The 23,217-nt window shown below is 42.0% G+C and overlaps 1 protein-coding gene across 1 annotated transcript; it reads right to left on the bottom strand.

The window, feature by feature from the left end:
• Positions 1-6,052: 6,052 nt before the first annotated feature.
• LOC311136403 (inhibitor of nuclear factor kappa-B kinase subunit alpha-like) lies at positions 6,053-22,364 on the bottom strand. The gene is made up of 22 exons (XM_084170514.1): positions 21,951-22,364; positions 21,652-21,758; positions 21,174-21,268; positions 20,904-21,021; positions 20,558-20,627; positions 20,391-20,479; positions 20,116-20,205; positions 19,870-19,994; positions 19,606-19,713; positions 17,321-17,456; positions 16,926-17,120; positions 16,261-16,363; positions 15,900-16,023; positions 15,041-15,192; positions 14,779-14,840; positions 10,978-11,087; positions 10,258-10,307; positions 9,994-10,099; positions 9,601-9,748; positions 9,271-9,407; positions 9,061-9,160; positions 6,053-7,522 (listed from the first exon to the last, which is right to left on the bottom strand). The coding sequence occupies exons 2-22, from the start codon at positions 21,754-21,756 to the stop codon at positions 7,466-7,468; spliced, it is 2,280 nt and encodes a 759-aa protein (XP_084026640.1). The 5' UTR covers positions 21,757-21,758; positions 21,951-22,364; the 3' UTR covers positions 6,053-7,465.
• Between the last annotated feature and the right edge of the window lie 853 nt (positions 22,365-23,217).

Here is a 23,217-nt window from a genome sequence, read left to right as displayed (position 1 = left end):
ATAGTTGTTTGTCTTAGTTTTATCAGACACCATTCATCTCAGCCCAGTAGTAGGCCAGAGAAAAACGGGAGGCTACTGTTTATATTAAATAAAAGCAAACAGAAATGTTTACATATTCATTCATTGCATTCCTTCATCTGACAGTAACATCATTCATTTTTTGTGATAAGCTAATGCTGGACTGGAACTGAATAGTTTTACTCAGACAGAATTCACCAAGGAGTCATCTAGTTAATTGCACGATAAGCCAAAAGCAGAAAAGTCTCAATAGCTAAGAGCATTAGTTCCACAGTACTTCATGGTTTCATAATATCGCTTGCCGTTAGGCCCTTGTTTTTGTTAACATGCTGCAGCACCGCTCTGTGTCAAGCACAGCAGTCATGGGGTGCACGCGTCTGTGGGAAACAAGCTGAGGAGCACACAGGATTTCATACATGCTTAATGAATAGTGAATCAGTCATCACAGTCAGTGGCCTGGAGGTTGACAATATAGTATGTATCTCACTAGAACAATACTGTATTCACTAACAGGTTGTGTTTGTTGCAACCAACAGCACATGAAATGCCCTCAGTTGCTCCAGGAAGAAGCTAGACCTGAGTATGATGAAATCTATATATTGCATGATCGATTGCACAATCGCTACATCTAGGAGAACAAAAACAGCTCAGTGACAAATTCAGTTTTGATTCTGTCAATGTCTAATTCGATGGCAAAAGTACCAAAGGGAAATGCTGCATTAAAGCCACAATCAGTAAGATTTCTGGACTTAAGCCCCATTTATACCTGGCGCTAACATGCATCCTTGCTCCTGATCTTGTCCACATTCTGATATGTGTCTACACATGGTGTCCACAAATACATATCTGTCCACTGTGTCTGCATTGTTACCAGATTTCCTGGTCCCTTCCTTTATACAATGTCAGTCTTCAATTACTCATTTTATCTCCCTCGATATCTCTGGTGTTAATAGCCTGAAACCACTCCTAAAATATCCCCCATTCATCCTGGTAGTGTGTGTGTGTGTGTGTGTGTGGGGGGGGGGGGGTTAGGGTCATGATGGGAACACTCATCCAATGAAAGAACAATCGAAGGCATTGATGGACCATCATTTCAAGTGTAATATATCATATGATAATGTACTTTCCCAGACGCTTTCATCCAAAGCCACCCAAAGTTATATCTGTGTAGCCTATGGATTCAAACTTGCCAGGACCATGCCCTAACCAGCTGAGCCATATACAGGAGACCACACTGTGTACTGTATATTGTCAAGTGTTGATACAGACTGACTTAGAGAATAGTTCCCAGATTTATGGTCTTCCTGTGCAGTTTCATGGGTTACTATCCAAAATTAGCAAATGTTATAGTCTGTATATGTCCCATGAGGGATTCAAACTCACAATCGTGGTGTTGCTAATCTCGGGTTAACCCACAACTAAAGTCTCACGTAATTGGTCAGCTGCTCGATTAGGTTCTGGGTCCATACATGACGAGATCAAGAAATGCTAGAATGAGGAGCGAAACCAAAAAGATGAGCTCCACCCTCTCTCTTTGCAAGTTACGGGCCGAATGTCCCCTCCCCTTCCGAAATTCGAAAGATGCTAACCCCTGTGAAATCTTGATTTGTCCAAATAACCAGAGACGAAATACCCAAACACAGGAACTACTGCTACTCTTATCCTAGGGATCCCTTTCAGTCCCGACCGATTCTCTAAGTTTACATGCAGAATCTTTCCACAAGAGATGATGGTGTTGCCAGCCAGGAGCCATAGGCCTATAGACCACATAGCCTATTGCTTACAGACTGACTCAGAACAGCTCCCAGATTTATGGGTAGCCTCCTGGGCAGTTTCGTGGGTGACTAAGGCAATGGCTTGGGAAGCATGGAGTGACTCCCCTGATCTGTGTCAGCTCGGACTGAGGAGCAGAGCAGGAATCCTGATCTAGGATCAGTTTGGCCTTTTAGACCCCAATGAACACAATAACATGGACAGGGTTGACCTGATCCTAGATCAGCACTCAGATGCTTTATGAATATGGGCTCAGGAATGTAGCATTAAGTAGGGGTTGGTCTCCGGCATGCTGAGGCCTCCGATGATTCAGTCTGATTCACTGAGTATCAATGTATTAAATGACTGCTGGTTTTTATTAGAATGGGGGTTGGGATGACTGTGTCTGTGCTTGTTTTAATTGTTTAGTACTTGGTTCACTAACATTGAAACAAGGAGCTGTGTCTTGTTTTCTATTTAGGAGTTAACTAACAACGAAACAATGACATTTGTGTGCATGCGCTTGTTGTTCACTCAAGATTTCAACAGTGGTTACTGGGTTGGAAGGATGACAAAGAATAAGTTGTATTATTAGAAGATAGTACATTAACAACATGGATCAAAGCTTACAGCAGTTATTGTGGTCTTGTATTAAGGAATGTTCGTATTGTAAAATGCTAAATGAAAACCACCAGACAAAACCACTTTGCCTCGTGAAACCTAGAGTCCTAGACTCGGCTTTAAGGCAACCAGACCACAAGTTTATTTTTATACACTTCTACAGTGGCAATTGTTACTTACAAGCAGTTGCTATTTTAGTGCAGTTTGCCAGGCCACAGCAAATGCTGAATAGCTTTATTCATTTTCCTCATCCATCACTGCAAAGTAGAAACTACTTAGCTCAGATTCTTAAGGCGTGATGACACTCACAGAGCATGACTGACTAATGGCCTATATTTAAATGATGCCGTGTGAGCAAAGAAATATTCCACAGAACCATAGATGATGATGACGATATCATCTTCTTCCTCTTTTTGGAGCACAAAAGAAGCACAAACAACAAGCAACTAAAGCTCAAATACTAGGTGAAGAGAGGACCAACTGCCTCTTGAAGAAGGGAATGCAAACATTATCATTTGACAAACACTACGATCACGTCTGGAGAGAGGACAAAAACACCTACTATTCCATTTAATACAATTATCTAAGGGGAGGCGGCTACATTTCCCTGCCGGACACGACCTGTCCAGCTCCACAGGCAATCACCCTCACGGCTCCTAAATCATTTCCTGACATCTGCAGTAAAACTAATGTCAAATGGCCAGCTGAGAGTGACTCTTTTGGACGGAAACAAAGGAATATGGGTAATAATGACAGGGTGGGGAAAGTGCAAGGAGACCAGTATATCCTGCACATGCTTCAGTGGTCAGTGACTCATGTATTGAATCAGTGACTGACTCTTAGGCTGCATTTACACAGGCAGCCCAATTCGGATATTTTTTACACTAATTGGTCTTTTGACCAATCACATCAGATCTTTTTCAGAGCTGATGTCATTGATCAAAAGATACATCAGTTTAAAAAAAGATCAGAATTGGGCTGCCTGTGTAAACGCAGCTTTAGTGTGCAGGAACAGAACTGGGCCCATATCTACAAAGCATCTCAGAAAAGGGCTTAGGGATCCTGTTAAAACCTGTTTTAAGACAACAAAAAACATCCAGCTCAGAGTAGGGTTTAGGATGATGTTAAGACACTACCCAGACAAACTGTGAGCCAGGAGTAAAATGAACTCATTCAAGTTTATCTCAGCTGGTAATCAAGACAGTTTGAGGTACCGCAAAGGAAAGATAGTGATGACGCTCATTGACGTTGTTGCAAATTGGGAATAACCAATTCCGATGAGGCATCGCCAGCTGTGAACTCTATAGCACACGTCGCTTCAGACAACCACGGTGAATGTGAACGCATCAAATGTTGCAATGGTAAAATGTTTGGTATAATTTTCGCCTGACACAATCAGTTTACCTACTCTTAATTATGGCCTAATACAGTGGGGGGGAAAAGTATTTAGTCAGCCACCAATTGTGCAAGTTCTCCCACTTAAAAAGATGAGAGGCCTGTAATTTTCATCATAGGTACACGTCAACTATGACAGACAAATTGAGGGAAAAAAATCCTGAAAATCACATTGTAGGATTTTTAATGAATTTATTTGCTAATTATGGTGGAAAATAAATATTTGGTCACCTACAAACAAGCAAGATTTCTGGCTCTCACAGACCTGTAACTTCTTCTTTAAGAGGCTCCTCTGTCCTCCACTCGTTACCTGTATTAATGGCACCTGTTTGAACTTGTTATCAGTATAAAAGACACCTGTCCACAACCTAAAACAGTCACACTCCAAACTCCACTATGGCCAAGACCAAAGAGCTTTCAAAGGACACCAGAAACAAAATTGTAGACCTGCACCAGGCTGGGAAGACTGAATCTGCAATAGGTAAGCAGCTTGGTTTGAAGAAATCAACTGTGGGAGCAATTATTAGGAAATGGAAGACATACAAGACCACTGATAATCTCCCTTGATCTGGGGCTCCACGCAAGATCTCACCCCGTGGGGTCAAAATGATCACAAGAACGGTGAGCAAAAAACCCAGAACCACACGGGGGGACCTAGTGAATGACCTGCAGAGAGCTGGGACCAAAGTAACAAAGCCTACCATCAGTAACACACTACGCCGCCAGGGACTCAAATCCTGCAGTGCCAGACGTGTCCCCCTGCTTAAGCCAGTACATGTCCAGGCCCGTCTGAAGTTTGCTAGAGTGCATTTGGATGATCCAGAAGAGGATTGGGAGAATGTCATATGGTCAGATGAAACCAAAATATAACTTTTTGGTAAAAACTCAACTCGTCGTGTTTGGAGGACAAAGAATGCTGAGTTGCATCCAAAGAACACCATACCTACTGTGAAGCATGGGGGTGGAAACATCATGCTTTGGGGCTTTTCTGCAAAGGGACCAGGACGACTGATCCGTGTAAAGGAAAGAATGAATGGGGCCATGTATCGTGAGATTTTGAGTGAAAACCTCCTTCCATCAGCAAGGGCATTGAAGATGAAACGTGGCTGGGTCTTTCAGCATGGCAATGATCCCAAACACACCGCCCAGGCAACGAAGGAGTGGCTTCGTAAGAAGCATTTCAAGGTCCTGGAGTGGCCTAGCCAGTCTCCAGATCTCAACCCCATAGAAAATCTTTGGAGGGAGTTGAAAGTCCGTGTTGCCCAGCGACAGCCCCAAAACATCACTGCTCTAGAGGAGATCTGCATGGAGGAATGGGCCAAAATACCAGCAACAGTGTGTGAAAACCTTGTGAAGACTTACAGAAAACGTTTGACCTGTGTCATTGCCAACAAAGGGTATATAACAAAGTATTGAGAAACTTTTGTTATTGACCAAATACTTATTTTCCACCATAATTTGCAAATAAATTCATAAAAAATCCTACAATGTGATTTTCTGGATTTCTTTTCCTCATTTTGTCTATCATAGTTGACGTGTACCTATGATGAAAATTACAGGCCTCTCATCTTTTTAAGTGGGAGAACTTGCACAATTGGTGGCTGACTAAATACTTTTTTCCCCCACTGTATGTTGGCACGGATAACTTTTTTTCAACCAATTCTGATGGTTGTTAAAAGTGGAATTTTGACAATAATTACCATTATTTCAACACACTCCTCACTCCTGTTTAACAACTCTAAATCACTTTGGCACAGTAGGCATACATTTGAAAGTTCTAACATTTTCATCAAACACAATCAAAGTTAACATAAGCCCTAGATGCCTTCAATTTCACAATTTATTGGCATGCCCAATTTAGACATCCTTTTTAACAATGTGATGTTGCGCTCCAAATGGATAACTTGAAATCACATGTAGGTAATTAAATAATCAAAATAAGTGTTTATTTATAAGCCTTGTGGTTATAAGTATTTAGGCATATCATGTGAAATAGGCCTCGTGAAATCATTGCCAAAAGCGCAAGAGACACCGTTATTTATGGATTGATCGTTTAGAATTATCAAAACATTCTTTGAACAACTCCTTCATAAAACCTTTTCTCTCTTTCACAAAGATGCCGCAGTCTTCAGCAAGCCTCAGTTAAAATCCACCTTTGGAATTTGGTAGAGCAGAAAATATGGACAGTGGTCACCACTGGCAGAAACAGGGTGTACCACAAACATTAGCTTCTTAGAACTATTAGAACTAACATAAGCAATTCAAATTCATGCCAAGTCCGTTTTTATTGTAATACCAAGTCAATGTTTGATATCTATACAATACAATTGCTAAAAAGTAAACATTTAGACATGTTAAAACCATCAGACGGAGACAAACCTTGAAGCGGGAAACTGACATAGCATGTCACTTAAATACAAATAAATGTTATCCATTGCATTTAAACTACATAAATACAACTTATAGATTTAACGTACATCTCTTTCTGGAGCAAAGTGTGCGCTTTATCTTGGTTACACTCAACACTTAAGTTACACCTCTGGGGTTTGTAACTACAGTACATTCAATCATTTATCATGGCCCGCAATATTTATCCATACATTGAGCATCCAGTGAAAAGAAAGCACACTAAAGCACACCTGACAAATTGAATTGAACTTGTGGTATTCTATTTTCAGGTTTAAACATATCAACAAAAGGAAAAACATACCAGCATCCTTGGTCACAAACGTCACAAAGTAACTATAGGATGTCCATCTTTCCCCCTTCCATGTAAAGTGTGTTTAGTCATGATAGAATACTTTTATTAAATCAAAATACGATTTACATACGGTCAAAACACTTTCCCCTTGATCGATGCAGGACTTGATTTTAAATACAGTTTATACATTTCCTGTCCCATTGGGTGATTGTAACAAGAGGTGTGTCACAAGGGCACAGACTCAGCAACAGGGTTCTAGGGGGAATCTAGGACCCATGATGTCTGACTACTTCAATGAGGATACTTGGGAATGTCAAAGTGCTGTTGCTTGATTGTAATTTCCTTCCCCCTCTCTCTTTTCCTTGTGCTGTGTCACATCACATGATACATGATGATGGGGCTCAATACAAACGTGCATGCATATAAAGCTTTCTTATCAGTCCCATTTCCTTAGCCCAAACACTTTCTAGCTATACTCCATAATTCCAAAACTTTGACTCACAATCAGATGCCACAGTTCACCTGATTTAAGTTATTCTGATACTTGAATAAGATAATAATAGTAAAATATGGACTTTGATGAATAGTGGTACTTAGATTTTCACAATGATCTGGGAGGCAAAAGGTGACATTTGCTTGAAGAGTAAAGGACAACTGACATGTCTTCTGTGTTCAGATAGTTTTTTTGTTCATATAAAAACAATGATACATCATCCACCTGTCCCACCAAATAGATGAGAAAATGGAGAAGAGAAAACCATTGAGCATGTGTATTTTGTTATCTGCCTTTTTGTTTTTAGAAGCTCAAGTTAGCCGTTAAAGTGAATGACCAAATCCACACATCAAAATGTACAGCTACATAAACCACCGTGACTCCATTATGTTAACAAAATTCAGTCCTTAGTGTTACTTGGTTGGAGGGCAGGCAGGGATGAGCTGGACGGTGCTTTGTTTGTTGTTGACATGTATTCACACATTTCATTTTTGCAGTTTCGTAGACAACGTTTCGTATTTAGTCCAGCTCCAATCTTGGTCCTACAAAGAGATTATGACATAACACTTGACCTCAATGTAGCTTTAAGGCTGTCGCTGTAACAAACAAAGGGTTAACTGTGGAGTGGCCACAAAGTCAAAATTGGCTATATCGTAAAAAAATTATAAAAACAAAAATGTGGTTTTTGGTTTTAATTTAAGCCTAGGCATAAGGTTAGCAGTGTGGTTGTGGTTAAGGTTTAAAATCACATTTGAAGAAGACAAATTGTAGAAATAGGTGGGGTTTGACTTTGTGGCTGTGGTAACTAGTGACGACCATGGTGTTTGGGTTGTGGTTTAGACACAGTATCAAGCTCAGTGCCCTCCAGCAAAGGCAGCCAACCTCCCCAGACATGTTTTGAATGGATGAGATTAGCCAGTTAGCCTTAAGGAAATGTCTAAGCACACTTAATACAACACAAGGTTGGATAAAAGAGATTGAGAGGGAACCTCATCACCCTCCTGACCTGGGACACCGAATCCCACCCTGATAGGGAGTGGACTTACATAAGAGTGTGACTGGTAAATGAAGCACATCAGTGGTGCCAATTTAACAAGTACCTACATGTTTCAGGTTTCAATTACATGTTATAAATATACTGAACAAAAATATAAACGCAACATGAAAAGTGTTGGTCCCATGTTTCATCAGCTGAACTAAAAGATCCCAGAAAATGTCCATACGTACAAAAAGCTTATTTCTCTCAAATTTGGTTTGCATCCCAGTTAGTGAGCATTTCTCCATTGCCAAGATAATCCATCCACCTTGACAGGTGTGGCATATCAAGAAGCTGATTAAACAGCATGATCATTACACAGGTGCACCTTGTGCTGAGGACAATAAAAGGCCACTAAAATGTACAGTTTTGTCACACAACACAATGCCACAGATGTCTCAAGTTTTGAGGGAGCGTGCAATTGGCATGCTGACTGCAGGAATGTCCACCAGAACTGTTGCCAGAGAATTAAATGTACATTTCTCTACCATAAGCCACCTCCAACGTCATTTGAGAGAATTTGGCAGTACGTCCAACCGGCCTCACAACCGCAGACCACGTGTAACCACGCCAGTCTGGGACCTCCACATCAGGCTTCTTCACCGGCGGGATCGTCTGAGACCAGCCACCCGTTCAGCTGATGAAACTGAGGAGTATTTCTGTCTGTAATAAAGCCCTTTTGTGGGGAAAACTCAATCTGATTGGCTGGGCATGGCTGCCCCGTGGTTAAGCCTGGCACCTAAGTGGGTGGGCCTGTGCTATCCCAGGCACCCTATGGCTGCGCCCCTGCCCAGTCATGTGAAATCCATAGATTAAGGGCTAAGTAATTTATTTAACTGATTTCCTTATATGAACTGTAACTTCGTACATTTGTTGAAATTTTTGCATGTTGAGTTTATATTTTTGTTCAGTATAGATGTGTGTGACTTAACACACTGCAGAAAATGTGGTGACGTGCAACAGTGAAATATAAGCCACTGCATTGACAGAATACCAGGCTTCCATTACAAGTCTTGCCAGCTGAGAGAAAATGGCCCAACTCACCACTATGCTTTTGGACTGCTCGTCAGCAGCTTCCTGCATCAGGCTGGTCAGCTGACTGAGGTACTTCTGGTTCTCCTGAAGCAGACGTGGGGCAGCATCACTGGAGGGAAAGATAGAGAGACAAGTCACCTACTGTACTAAGGACATTCCTTTTCAGTCTGCTACATAACACATCAACCCCTCCTGTCTGTCTACTGTATAGCCCAGTACCTATCGTTGGGTCCAGGTAGGGAGGTGAGGGGGTGAGGGTTGCTGATGGGCTGGGCAGACTGGGCCCACTGGGACACCTGCAGGGGGTTGGACAACTCTGGGCTGGCTGCTATCGAGTTCCTTGCAGAGTTCTGAGCCTGGGAGAAGACAAATGCCATTACTTACATTGAACACATGTTCACATATTATGACCTAGCTAGCTAAGTGAGTTCTATAGAAAATTGCACAACTTAAAATAACCCAATGCCATCTTAGAGTAAATCACATGAGTTCATGATCTTATGACTAACTTAACTCTGGTTCTATAGATAAAACCTCTCCATCACTCACACAGGCAATCTTCAGTAGGTGCCAGAACTCTCTCTGTCTCTTGATCTGCATCTGCATCACGGTGTTGTCGGCATCCTTGATGTTCTCCAGCGTCTTCTCAATGCGCGGGAACAGGTCAATGATCTTCTGCTTGCTCAGTAAGATCTTACTGCATGGGGGGACAGACGGTAAAACCTCAGGAATAGCAAAGAGGACAAAATCCAACTAGGCAGCCATATCACCACATTGTTGCGGAACGTTCAGAATTCGAGATAAATATATTGCATAGAACAGACATGCCTCTCTGACATGTAGAGTATAGAATCATGTCAGCTCTATGAATTATATTTCTATCTGCAACGTTCAGTTGGTGACCCAGGTGATATGACAGTCCACTGAACAGACCCTGTCTACCTGAGGTGTGTGTAGAGGTCTCGGAGGACCTTGTCCTGGTTCTGGACAGTCTGGATGATGGCTTTAACCATCTCGGAGCTGTCGCTGCTCACATCAGGGTCAGGCGCTGAGGGAAGAACAGCACACTGGTGTCAGAAGGTGGTATTGTTTAGAACTACAGTCGTACGATTACAGATTCTATTCAATATCCAAAAGTACTACCGTCTTATGGAAATTTACGACAGCTGCAATGCAGTGACTGTTTATTGGACAAAAGTGGCTTACTTCTGCATTTAATCTTCAGTTGTTTGTAGAGTTCAATCGCCGCCTTCTCTCTGAAATCACATGAATTTTATACAGCAGAGTTGACCTTTTCTTCTTAAAAGTTTGCATTTGAGTACTCTAGATCAGTGTTTCCCAACCCTGGTCCTCGAGTACCCCCAACAGTACCCATTTTTATTGTAACCCTGGACAAGCACACCTGACTCAACTTGTCAACTAATCATCAAGCCATCAATGAGTTGAATGAGGTGTGTTTGTCAAGGGCTATAACGAAACTGTACTGTTGGGGGTACTGGAGGACCAGGGTTGGGAAACACTTCTCTGGCAATGCAAATAAAAACAAACAAAAACATTAGGTTAGCTGTCAGGTCACCTACTAGCTTTAGCCTGACACAGAAACCAAACATCTCAATAAGGCTCCATCCACTTCTACTTAAAAGGAAAGAGTAACCCGTTTTTAATGTTATATTGTATTTGTGCATCTCTGAGTGATGTTCTATCGATTCGCGTTCAAGCAGGCAGAAATACAGCCGGTATGACAAGTTTTGCGTCATACCGGCTATATTTCTGCCTGCTTGAACGGCGTATAGTTCAGATACACATGACAACATGAAATGACCCCAGGAATCGATAAAACATCGCTCCGACACTTAGATAGACCCTTGATGCGTTTCATTGAGTAGAGACAGAGCATGTCATTCATGCCTAGCATAGAACACTCACAGCTGCTCCATGACGTCTCCTTGGCGACGGGCGTAGGGACTCCGCTGCAGCTCCACAATCTCTGAGTGTAAAGACATGATTTCCTCATCCAGGTGGCTCACCTCCGCCACCTAGTGGACAAGACACATTACACATGGTCTTTCAATGGTAATAGGTAGAGGTTGTCCCTAAGCACTGATAGAGGGTCATACTTTTATTAACCTGATGATTACAGTTAGGATTGGTGGGGTAATCTGATTCTAGATCTGTGGTTAAATGGGCAATCTTCAGTTGCTACATCAATTTTTTGGACATATAAATTAATGATATGTACCCATTGATTCTTGAAGAATATACTGTGCATTCTGAAAGTATTCAGACCCCTTGACTTTTTTCCACATTTTGTTGCGTTACAGCCTTATTCTAAACTGGATTAAGTAGTCCCTCCCCCCCCTCCCCCTCATCAATCTACACACAATAGCCCATAATGACAAAGCAAAAACAGTTTAGAAATGTTTTCTAATTTATTAAGAATAAAAAAACTGAAATATCACATTTACATAAGTATTCAGACCCTTTACTCAGTACTTTGTTGAAGCACCTTTGGCAGCGATTACAGCCTCGAGTCTTCTTGGGTATGACGCTACAAGCTTGGCACACCTGTATTTGGGGAGTTTCTCACATTCTTCTCTGCAGATCCTCTCAAGTTCTGTCAGGTTGGATGGGGAGAGTTGCTGCACAGCTATTTTCAGGTCTCTCCAGAGATGTTCGATCAGGTTCAAGTCCGGGCTCTGGCTGGGCCACTCAAGGACATTCAGAGACTTGTCCCAAAGTCACTCCTGCGTTGTCTTGGCTGTGTCCTTAGGGTCGTTGTCCTGTTGGAAGGTGAACCTTCGCCCCAGTCTGAGGTCCTGAGCACTCTGGAGCAGGTTTTCATCAAGGATCTCTCTGCACTTTGCTCCATTAATCTTTCCCTCGATCCTGACTAGTCTCCCAGTCCCTGCCGCTGAAAAACATCCCCACAGCATGATTCTGCCACCACCATGGTTCACCGTAGGGATGGTGCCAGGTTTCCTCCAGACGTGACGCTTTACATTCAGGCCAAAGAGTTCAATCTTGATTTCATCAGACCAGAGAATCTTGTTTCTCATGGTCAGAGTCTTTAGGTGCCTTTTGGCAAACTCCAAGCGGGTTATCATGTGCCTTTCACTGAGGAGTGGCTTCTGTCTGGCCACTCTACTATAAAGGCCTGATTGGTGGAGTGAGGCAGAGATGGTTGTCCATCTGGAAGGCTCCCATCTCCACAGAAGAACTCTAGAGCTCTGTCAGAGTGAACATCGGGTTCTTGGTCACCTCCCAGACCAAGGCCCTTCTCCTCCGATTGCTCAGTTTGGCCGGGTGGCCAGCTCTAGGAAGAGTCTTGGTGGTTCCAAACTTCTTCCATTTAAGAATGATGGAGGCCACTGTGTTCTTGGGGACCTTCTATGCTGCAGACATTTTTTGGTACCCTTCCCTAAATCTGTGCCTTGACACAATCCTGTCTCAGAGCTCTATGGACAATTTCTTCTACCTCATGGCTTGGTTTTTGCTCTGACATGCACTGTCAACTGTGGGACCTTACAGTGGGGAGAACAAGTATTTGATACACTGCCAATTTAGCAGGTTTTCCTACTTACAAGGCATGTAGAGGTCTGTAATTTTTATCATAGGTACACTTCAACTGTGAGAGACGGAATCTAAAAAATCCAGAAAATCACATTGTATGATTTTTAAGTAATTAATTTGCATTTTATTGCATGACATAAGTATTTGATCACCTACCAACCAGTAAGAATTCCGGCTCTCACAGACCTGTTCGTTTTTCTTTAAGAAGCCCTCCTGTTCTCCACTCATTACCTGTATTAACTGCACCTGTTTGAACTCGTTACCTGTATAAAAGACACCTGTCCACACACTCAAACAAACAGACTCCAACCTCTCCACAATGGCCAAGACCAGAGAGCTGTGTAAGGACATCAGGGATAAAATTGTAGACCTCCATAAGGCTGGGATGGGCTACAGGACAATAGGCAAGCAGCTTGGTGAGAAGGCAACAACTGTTGGCGCAATTATTAGAAAATGGAAGAAGTTCAAGATGACGGTCAATCACCCTTGGGGGCTCCATGCAAGATCTCACCTTGTGGGGCATCAATGATCATGAGGAAGGTGAGGGATCAGCCCAGAACTACACGGCAGGACCTGGTCAATGACCTGAAGAGAGCTGGGACCACAGTCTCAAAGAAAACCATTAGTAACACACTACGCCGTCATGGATTAAAATCCTGCAGCGCACGCAAGGTCCCCCTGCTCAAGCCAGCGCATGTCCAGGCCCGTCTGAAGTTGGCCAATGACCAGAGGAGGAATGGGAGAAGGTCATGTGATCTGATGAGACAAAAATAGAGCTTTTTGGTCTAAACTCCACTCGCCGTGTTTGGAGGAAGAAGAAGGATGAGTATAACCCCAAGAACACCATCCCAACCGTGAAGCATGGAGGTGGGAACATCATTCTTTGGGGATGCTTTTCTGCAAAGGGGACAGGACGACTGCACCGTATTGAGGGGAGGATGGATGGGGCCATGTATCGCGAGATCTTGGCCAACAACCTCCTTCCCTCAGTAAGAGCATTGAAGATGGGTCGTGGCTGGGTCTTCCAGCATGACAACGACCCGAAACACACAGCCAAGGCAACTAAGGAGTGGCTCCGTAAGAAGCATCTCAAGGTCCTGGAGTGGCCTAGCCAGTCTCCAGACCTGAACCCAATAGAAAATCTTTGGAGGGAGCTGAAAGTCCGTATTGCCCAGCAACAGCCCCGAAACATGAAGGATCTGGAGAAGGTCTGTATGGAGGAGTGGGCCAAAATCCCTGCTGCAGTGTGTGCAAACCTGGTCAATACCTACCACAAACATATTATCTCTGTAATTGCAAACAAAGGTTTCTGTACCAAATATTAAGTTCTGCTTTTCTGATATATCAAATACTTATGTCATGCAATAAAATGCAAATTAATTACTTAAAAATCATACAATGTGATTTTCAGGATTTTTGTTTTAGATTCCGTCTCTCACAGTTGAAGTGTACCTATGATAAAAATTACAGACCTCTACATGCTTTGTAAGTAGGAAAACCTGCAAAATCGGCAGTGTATCAAATACTTGTTCTCCCCACTGTATATAGAAAGGTGTGTGCCTTTCCAAATCATGTCCAATTAATTGCATTTACCACAGGTGGACTCCAATCAAGTTGTAGAAACATCTCAAGGACGATCAATGGAAACAGGATGCACCTGAGCTCAATTTCGAGTCTAATAGCGAAGGGTATGAATATTTAAAAAAAACTGTTTTTGCTTTGTCATTCTGGGGTATTGTGTGTAGAATGCTGAGGATTTATAAAAATGTACTTTCCGAAGGCACTGTAACGTATTAATGCCTCATGAGCTTAGTTCAACTGTCATACCCCATCAGAACCCCAAATATAAGCTTGTTTTAGTCCAATATTTGTAAACAAAGTAATTCTAAACAAACAGTTTATAGCCTCAAAACATGGTCAAAACTATAAATTTTGATATCATGGATGGTCAGTCCTTGCATCCATAGCTCGGTCTATGAATTTGAGTGGGTACATTTCTCCAGTCCCATTCCTCAGCCTTTTACCGAAACAAGGGCAGTTGTGTTCGATACCAAAAATCAATTTGGAATGAATAAAACCCATTGTACATGAGAATATATTTTACACCTGGAATGCATACAACAAGATTCCTAAGTTTGTCCCCATCCCTGCTGGTACCTGTGCATACGCAGCAGCCTTCTCCTCATTCTCCTGCCAGGCTTTCAGCATCTTCTCTGAGGCTGTAGGATAGAAAAAAACACAAAACTCCATCTTTTCACAATACAAAACCATTGTTGCTTCTGAACTGGCACTCTATTCCCTACTATGGGCCCTGATCCAAAAGCAGCGCACTATATAAGGAAAATGGTACCATTTCAGACACAGGGCTATGTGGGTGACTATTCTTGGCACTACCAATCATTAGCCAGCAGACACTCACAGATCCCATAATGCATCTGGTCGCTGTACTTCTCCAGGTCGTATTGAATGCTGCTCTTGAAGAAGTCCAGCTTGGCCTTCAGCTGCTGGGAAAAGGCAAACATGCCGTTCTTGCACCGGGTCAGGTTGGTGTTGTAGCGCAGGAGGCTCAGCCTGGACAAACACACAGAATAGAATAACTGTCTGTTCAAAGACAGTAATGTACATCAAGATAACACAGAATCACACCAATTTCCCCTCCAAAAAATGTCAGTGTCGAACAAATTTCAGGGCTCGTGAGCGGAAAGGTGAACATTGTGAGCCTTCTGTGCGATTTCTGGAACGCTTTTACTTTGAACAGTGAGGCTGTACCAGTTTTAAGAGCATCTACTCGCGCCCGCGGGTAATTGAAAGACCACTCACTCGTGCCTGTCAAAATGCACAAATTCTACTCCAACTTCTTGCCTACAACAAAATCACTGACTCAATCTTGCAAAGTTAGGTTTGCTGCATTTAAAGGGGGTGATATTATGTTAATTCGACCACAATTCCCACATCAGAAAGAAAAGTTTATCTGAAAGCTAGTGTAAACTAATGAGGCAACTCTAGTGAAGTTCCTTGGAGTTCAATCTCGTGCTTCTCTGCGCGGGCTGGAAAGCTTCTGTGTGGTAGCTGTGAAGGAGCTGCACGGCTGCGACTGCAAAGCTCAGAACATTGACTCACACGCCACAGATGAAAAAGCAAATGGCTGATTCTTCATAAGCAAGTCTGGGAACTTCTTTTAGCCATTTCGGTTTGGGAATATGGTAATGTCTCAACATAAAGAACCTCACTTCCTTTCAGATTTGTTTTATTCTCGTACAGCAGGCTGGCTTACTCACATGGCAGCCCTCTGGCCCTGGAACAATCTGCTGTAGTCGTCCTTCAGTCCACAGATGTAACTCACCGCCTCGCCCCACACTTTCTTCAGCACCACCAGGGGCAGCTGGGACTTAGCCTCCCGTACTGGGAAAAAGGATGACAAGCTTCTACATAAGTCTTGGTACATATGACGGAAGAACAAACTGAAGACATCTTTGAACCAAACGATGGAAGAAGCACTAGTTTAACCGAATGCTCAATTCAGTTTTTGCCCAAAAAACTAAAACAAAGCACTACCTCTAATTGCATGAGCTTGTATTTTGATCCAATCGGCTTAACGTCTCAAAATATTTATCAGTGGGCAGAGAAGGCAGGACTCACCAATAGTGTTGACTTTATCAGGCAGCTGTCTAGCACTGAAGGGACCAGAGTACTTGGTGAGGCTCTTGTCAAACAAATAGATGATGTAACTGTCCCAGCCTCGCTGAACAACACACAAAAACACACACACAACCACTTTACATGGAGGTCAAATGCTAAACATTTTAATGCTAAAGAGGTGACTAAGATTTCCAATGTGTTGTATCGAAACTTGACTGACGACTCAAAATGAATTATTCCGCTGCTCTATCGTTCATTACATACTTCAGTCTGAGACTGCCGTCATTGAAGTCGTTTGTGGTGACGTCAAAATAAGGGGTGTTGTACAAAACAAAGTTATCAGTGATTGGATCATCTCTAACCAATCAGAGTATCAATGCCAATGACGAATTTTCAAAACGTCGCTTTACCCACATGTGTTTTGGCTCTGGCCCAACCTATCGGTTTCTGGGACCAATCAGATGGTCCAGAACGGATTTCCATTCTAGAAATTGTCAGGGAGGTACTCAGATCCAGACTCACTGCGGAGAAGAAACTAACGTCCATGGGCATGGCGTAGCATTTGGCCAGAGCAAGGAGTTTGGGTATCCAGGCAATCAAAACTACATTCTAACAAATAACATTACACCACCAAAGTAGCAGAGTGGAACCAAAAGGAGTCTTACCACCCCGTCAAGGACACACTGGGCTGCAGCCTTCCTGGGGTCCAGCGACACCCCTGTCTCCTGCAAAAGCTCCTGGTTGACCAGCTCAATCTTGGTCTCTGTCTCGATGCGGCGCTGCAGGCTATGGAGGCTCTCGTCTGGGGCCAGTTGGAAGGAGTGGACCTGGGCCGTGGTCATGTTCAGGATGTGGACAACCTGCAAATGGGAGAGAATATATGGGTAAAATAAAGGAAGCCGATTGGCTAGCAGATTGAGTCAATCCAAAATATCAAGCACTAACAGGCCAACAATTTTGCCTATGAGACCAAACCACATAAATGAGGCCAGCCTTGACAGAGAATCTGAAAGACTAAGGTCAGCTCAAGAGATACAGTATGATACATTACAGAACTAACCTTCATGCATAATATTTGTTCCAGCACTTCAAAGCACTGGGGTTTCTTGCTGTCAGCGTTGGTCTTGCCTCCCCTCTGGACAGGATCCCATTTCAGCATCAGTTGAAGCAGCATCTCCATGGGCTCCAGCAGTGTCCTGAATGAGCACAACATAAATGAACTTCCCCCCTGGTGGAGGGGAAACAAATAGGTCCACTCTATACAGGTCAAGGGTCGTTTCTCTCCAGTTACAGAGTCCTGCTTTTTGATTTTCAAGTTATGCTACGCAATGAGGTGAAACATTCAGAATGTTGTCATAAATTGAGCTGACACGATTCACTGTTCTACATGACAGACAATCATATCTGTGAAAAATAAAATAAAAATGTACTATATATATATATATATATATATATATATATATATATATATATATATATATATATATATATATATATATATATATATATATCAATGTTCTGTTACATGGCACCCTACTGAGCAGGCCCCTAGTTTCCCCAGGTAGAAAGTCTGTGGCTAAAGGTTATGATGAAAACCAGCATACACATCCTTCGAGGACCAGAGCTGTGCACCCCTGCTATACAGTTGAAGTCGGAAGTTTACATACACCTTAGCCAACTACATTTAAACTCAGTTTTCACAATTCCTGACATTTAATTAGAGTAAAAATTCCCTGTCTTAGGTCAGTTAGGATCACCACTATTTTAAGAATGTGAAATATCAGAATAATAGTAGAGAGAATGATTTATTTCAGCTTTTATTTCTTTCATCACATTCCCAGTGGGTCAGAAGTTTACATACACTCAATTAGTATTTGGTAGCATTGCCTTTAAATTGTTTAACTTGGGTCAAACGTTTCGGGTAGCCTTCCACAAGCTTCCCACAATAAGTTGGGTAAATTTTGGCCCATTCCTCCTGACAGAGCTGGTGTAACTGAGTCAGGTTTGTAGGCCTCCTTGCTCGCACACTCTTTTTTAGTTCTGCCCACAAATTTTCTATAGGATTGAGATCAGGGCTTTGTGATGGCCACTCAAATACCTTGACTTTGTTGTCCTTAAGCCATTTTGCCACAACTTTGGAAGTATGCTTGGGGTCATTGTCCATTTGGAAGACCCATCTGCGACCAAGCTTTAACTTCCTGACTGATGTCTTGAGATGTTGCTTCAATATATCCACATAATTTTCCTTCCTCATGATGCCATCTATTTTGTGAAGTGCACCAGTCCCTCCTGCAGCAAAGCACCCCCACAGCATGATGCTGCCACCCCCGTGCTTCACGGTTGTGATGGTGTTCTTCGGCTTGCAAGCAACCCCCTTTTTCTTCCAAACATAACGATGGTCATAATGGCCAAACAGTTCTATTTTTGTTTCATCAGACCAGAGGATATTTCTCCAAAAAGTACGATATTTGTCCCCATGTGCAGTTGCAAACCTTAGTCTGGCTTTTTTATGGCGGTTTTGGAGCAGTGGCTTCTTCCTTGCTGAGCGGCCTTTCAGGTTATGTTGATATAGGACTCGTTTTACTGTGGATATAGATACTTTTGTACCCATTTCCTCCAGCATCTTCACAAGGTCCTTTGCTGTTGTTCTGGGATTGATTTGCACTTTTCGCACCAAAGTACGTTAATCTCTAGGAGACAGAACGCGTCTCCTTCCTGAGTGGTATGACGGCTGCGTGGTTCCATGGTGTTTATACTTGCGTACTATTGTTTGTACAGATGAACATGGTACCTTCAGGCGTTTGGAAATTGCTCCCAAGGATGAACCAGACTTGTGGAGGTCTACAAATTTTTTCTGAGGTCTTGGCTGATTTCTTTAGATTTTCCCGTGATGTCAAGCAAAGAGGCACTGAGTTTGAAGGTAGGCCTTGAAATACATCCACAGGTACACCTCCAATTGACTCAAATGATGTCAATTAGCCTATCAAAAGCTTCTAAAGCCATGACATCATTTTCTGGAATTTTCCAAGCTCTTTAAAGGCACAGTTAACTTTGTGTATGTAAACTTCTGACCCACTGGAATTGCGATACAGTGAATTATAAGTGAAATAATCTGTCTGTAAACAATTGTTGGAAAAATTACTTGTGTCATGCACAAAGTAGATGTCCTAACCGACTTGCCAAAACTATAGTTTGTTAACAAGAAATTTGTGGAGTGGTTGAAAAACAAGTTTTAATGACTCCAACCTAAGTGTATGTAAACTTCAGACTTCAACTGCACATAGACAAGTTAGTCGACAGGTAGTTAATAATGCCATCAGAATGAAGTGTGTGATGGCGTCGGACCTGCTTAGATTGTTGGGGTATGGTAGATGTGTGGAGAATCTGACTTCCCCATTCAATTCCTCCACAGCCATGATGTCTTTGGGGCCTTTGTTCCGCACTTTGCTGGCCCTGAAAAATAACAACATTGAAATGGAATTTAGGATGGTTACCTAGTGCCCCTTGGAGGATAACTTCGAATTAAAACTAGCACCTGAAAACTGTGTTACTGTTTTAATGTTACTCCTTTAGGGTTGGACACACAATCAAATGCAGAGGGACAACTACCATTGGACAGGCTGAAGATTGTGCAGAAACGGACGGAATCCACAGCTGCATTCAAATATCATTGTGCCAAAACTCCAGTAGTCCACTGTGACAGTGTAAGGCTTATTCTCAAATAGCTCAGGTGCCTGGGGAAAATATATGCAATGTATCAATATGTAAGTCCGGTTTTAACAAACAAAGACAGTGGTGTAGCGTTGAATCAATAGGAATCTAGGAGTGCTTGCAGGGGATAGATAATATGCTCACCAGGTACTGCAGTGTTCCCACAAAAGAGGTACACAGACTCCCCTGGTCCAAGTCTTTGGCATAGCCCAAGTCTATGATTTTGTGAACCAACTGAACAAGGAAAACATTATGAGAAATAGTAACATTGCAAGATGAACAGTAATCTTTCAAAATAACAGACAATGTCACCATAGCCAATGTCACACTTTACAACACCAATAGCACAAAAATGTAGACAGTTTTAAACAACAGAGCATGGTGACATTCTGTGTGCTGGTCCATAAATATTGGGTTACCTTTCCGTTGACATCCTGCAGCACTACGTTTTCTGGTTTAAGGTCTCTGTGTATGATCTTGTTTTCATGTAAATACTGGATGCCTGAACCTGTTAAGACCATTCAGAAATCAGCTCTATGCAGAGCAACGATTTATACACAATACAATGGTGTGGTACAGTACATACCAACGTCATTAAGTAGGGAAAGCACTTCACTTTCTTTCAGTCCACAGCAATTTTCTGGTTTGCTCAGCATCTGTCAAATTCAACCATAAACACATTGTTAGACAAATGCCTGCTAATATGAAAATTGTTATACTTCAGACCTCATGACAGAACAATATTTTGTCATTGTGCCCTTCTGCAAGGCATTTACCGCTTAACTACTTCAGGTGCACTGCGCAGTGGCTAACCCTGTGCTTCTAACCCCTCAGGAGAGTATGTAGGTGCCGAGGGGTTTAAAATCAAAATTACATGTTTTCGTGGACTTTAAGGAAAATTAACAATTATGTATTAATCCTCTGCTGTCCACCTTTCTGAGGTCTCCCTTGGAGCAGTACTCCATGGCCAGCAGTGGAAGGTCGTTTAAGGCAATGTGCTTCATCTCCTCTGGCACATCTCTCGCTGTCACTACATTGAGATTATTCAACCTGAATATGAAAGAGACAAGAAAAACATTGTACTTGATACTAACAAGAAGCAAATGCAGATCTATATGTATCAATGAAAAGGTACAAGTCACACAGTTCAAATATGTGTGGCTTTCAATGATGTACAAAAGGATAATACATTGAAGACTAACTTTTTCATGATCTGGATCTCTCTGCTCCATCTGTCTTTGTTTCTTGGTATTAACTCCAGGCGACACATTTTCACTGCTATTTTTTCCGATGTGTCCTTGGAAACGAGAAAAAAAAAGTATAATCTATTATCATGATTGAACCTGTTGAACAGCTGGTCAATTCAACAGATGTGTACTTATGAATTCACAGAGAGAAAAATACAAAACAGTAAGGTATTCCAAAAGCTAATATTAGGCTTCACAGTGTTTCTCTCAACTGGTGACCATTTGACCTATGATACAGTATCTATCACCCAGTCAGGCCTACTGTTTACATCTAGGAAGTGGTTGACACCCTTTCACTTACTTGTACATATCTCAAATTCCAACACTTGTCTGATTTGGCAGCCGGATGTGTAGCTACCTTGATTCAAGTCTGGAACAACTAGGGTTAAATATGGAAATGTTGCTAACATTAGCTAGCTAGTTGAATACTTACATGATGTTGATACAGGTAGACATGGGCAAAACCGCCCATGCCTAATCTCTCTTTGAATTCCCAGTCTCCACAGTTTTGGTTTTGTCTGAAAGGAGGCTTATCCATTTCTGTAACGTTAACAATAAGAACGATTAATGTTACATTTGGCTATGCAAATTGGCAACATTTATAGTTAGCCAACTATGCTGTAAATCAAGCATTTACTAGCTAACTGTTAACTTGATATCTACGTTACTTATAACAGCTAACGTTAGTGGTGCTAGCTAACTAAACAACTTTCAAGTTTGCCTTACTAGTACCTTTGTTAGTGTTAGCTAGCTAGCGTAGCTAACTATCAACTTAGCTCCACCGTCAGATGATGTCCGTAAACAAAATTGATCAATAGCCAATATGAAGATAGACGTTTAAACTTTACAATCGCCCATATTTTCCTTGCAGGGTTGTACCCGTAACTGTTCAACGAAGCTCGTAGACGAAGTAAACATAGCTACCGTTAGCTAGCTAGCTAACGCTGCTGGCTATCAACGCTGGGAAAATACGAATGTAGCTGGTTATTTGATAAATATTGGAGTAATACTATAATCTAAGCCAATTATTACGTTACTTTGCTATTTCATACGAGAGTCATCGCCCGTTTTTTTCCAGAAAAATAAAGATTATCCTCTTGTGTCTGACCAATGCACCTTGACAGGAATGTGCGCTTTCCTAGATGTGACGTCACCAACAAAACCCGCAGCTTTTCTGAATAAAAAAAATTAAACCGGGGGTCTGGGGCCTCATTTATTAATGCGGCATAAGAATAAAATATGCCCCAAAATTTGCGTGCGACAGTTTTCACGCAAAACTTGGAATTTATAAAAACTGAACTTGACGTTATAATGTGCTTATCCTCCCGCAAACTTTAGACCATGAGTATGCACAGTTTCTAGTGGTTGAAGTAATGCATTGCAAAAAGACAGAAGTAGCCTAGTAGTAGCCTTGTGCAGGAATATATGATGACACTCTTATTCATAATAAAAAAACAGGCAGCTAAATATAATAGAAATATGTAATAATTTGCTGTTAGTGAGAACAGCAAAAATCCTCACCTTTTCGTAGTGATTGTTTCATATTCGCGAAATAGCCTATAGGCCTGCAACAAGTTAGGATAGGCTACCATTCGTCCCATCTCTCATTTAATTGGACCCCCTTCACAGTAGCAAATAGATAAGCTATTTCAAGTATTTTGCTCTATTTGACCCGATATGAAGCACAGTTTAACGGTAGAACAGACGGTTCACCTTTTCCATTGACGTTTGTAGGCTACCGCATATGGATGGATACTGTAATGTCACATTTCTTGAGTAGACAATATTTCATTTATAAACATTATACATACAGTATACATTATTATAACCATTGCAGAATAAATTCCTCACCTTTGCTGGCCATGATGAGTTCATATTCCCGAAGTAGCCATACAACAAATGACCATGCACATCTCTCATTGTACCTATTAGATACTATAATCAGAAAGGGAACGCGGTTTATAACCTATAGTAGTCCAGGCTCTGTCGTAGCCGGCCG

The sequence above is a fragment of the Coregonus lavaretus genome (genome assembly GCF_964263955.1).
Source record: "Coregonus lavaretus genome assembly, chromosome: 1".
Classification (NCBI taxonomy): domain Eukaryota; kingdom Metazoa; phylum Chordata; class Actinopteri; order Salmoniformes; family Salmonidae; genus Coregonus; species Coregonus lavaretus.
Note: the sequence above shows the minus strand (reverse complement) of the source record. Positions and strands in the feature narration are given on the sequence as shown.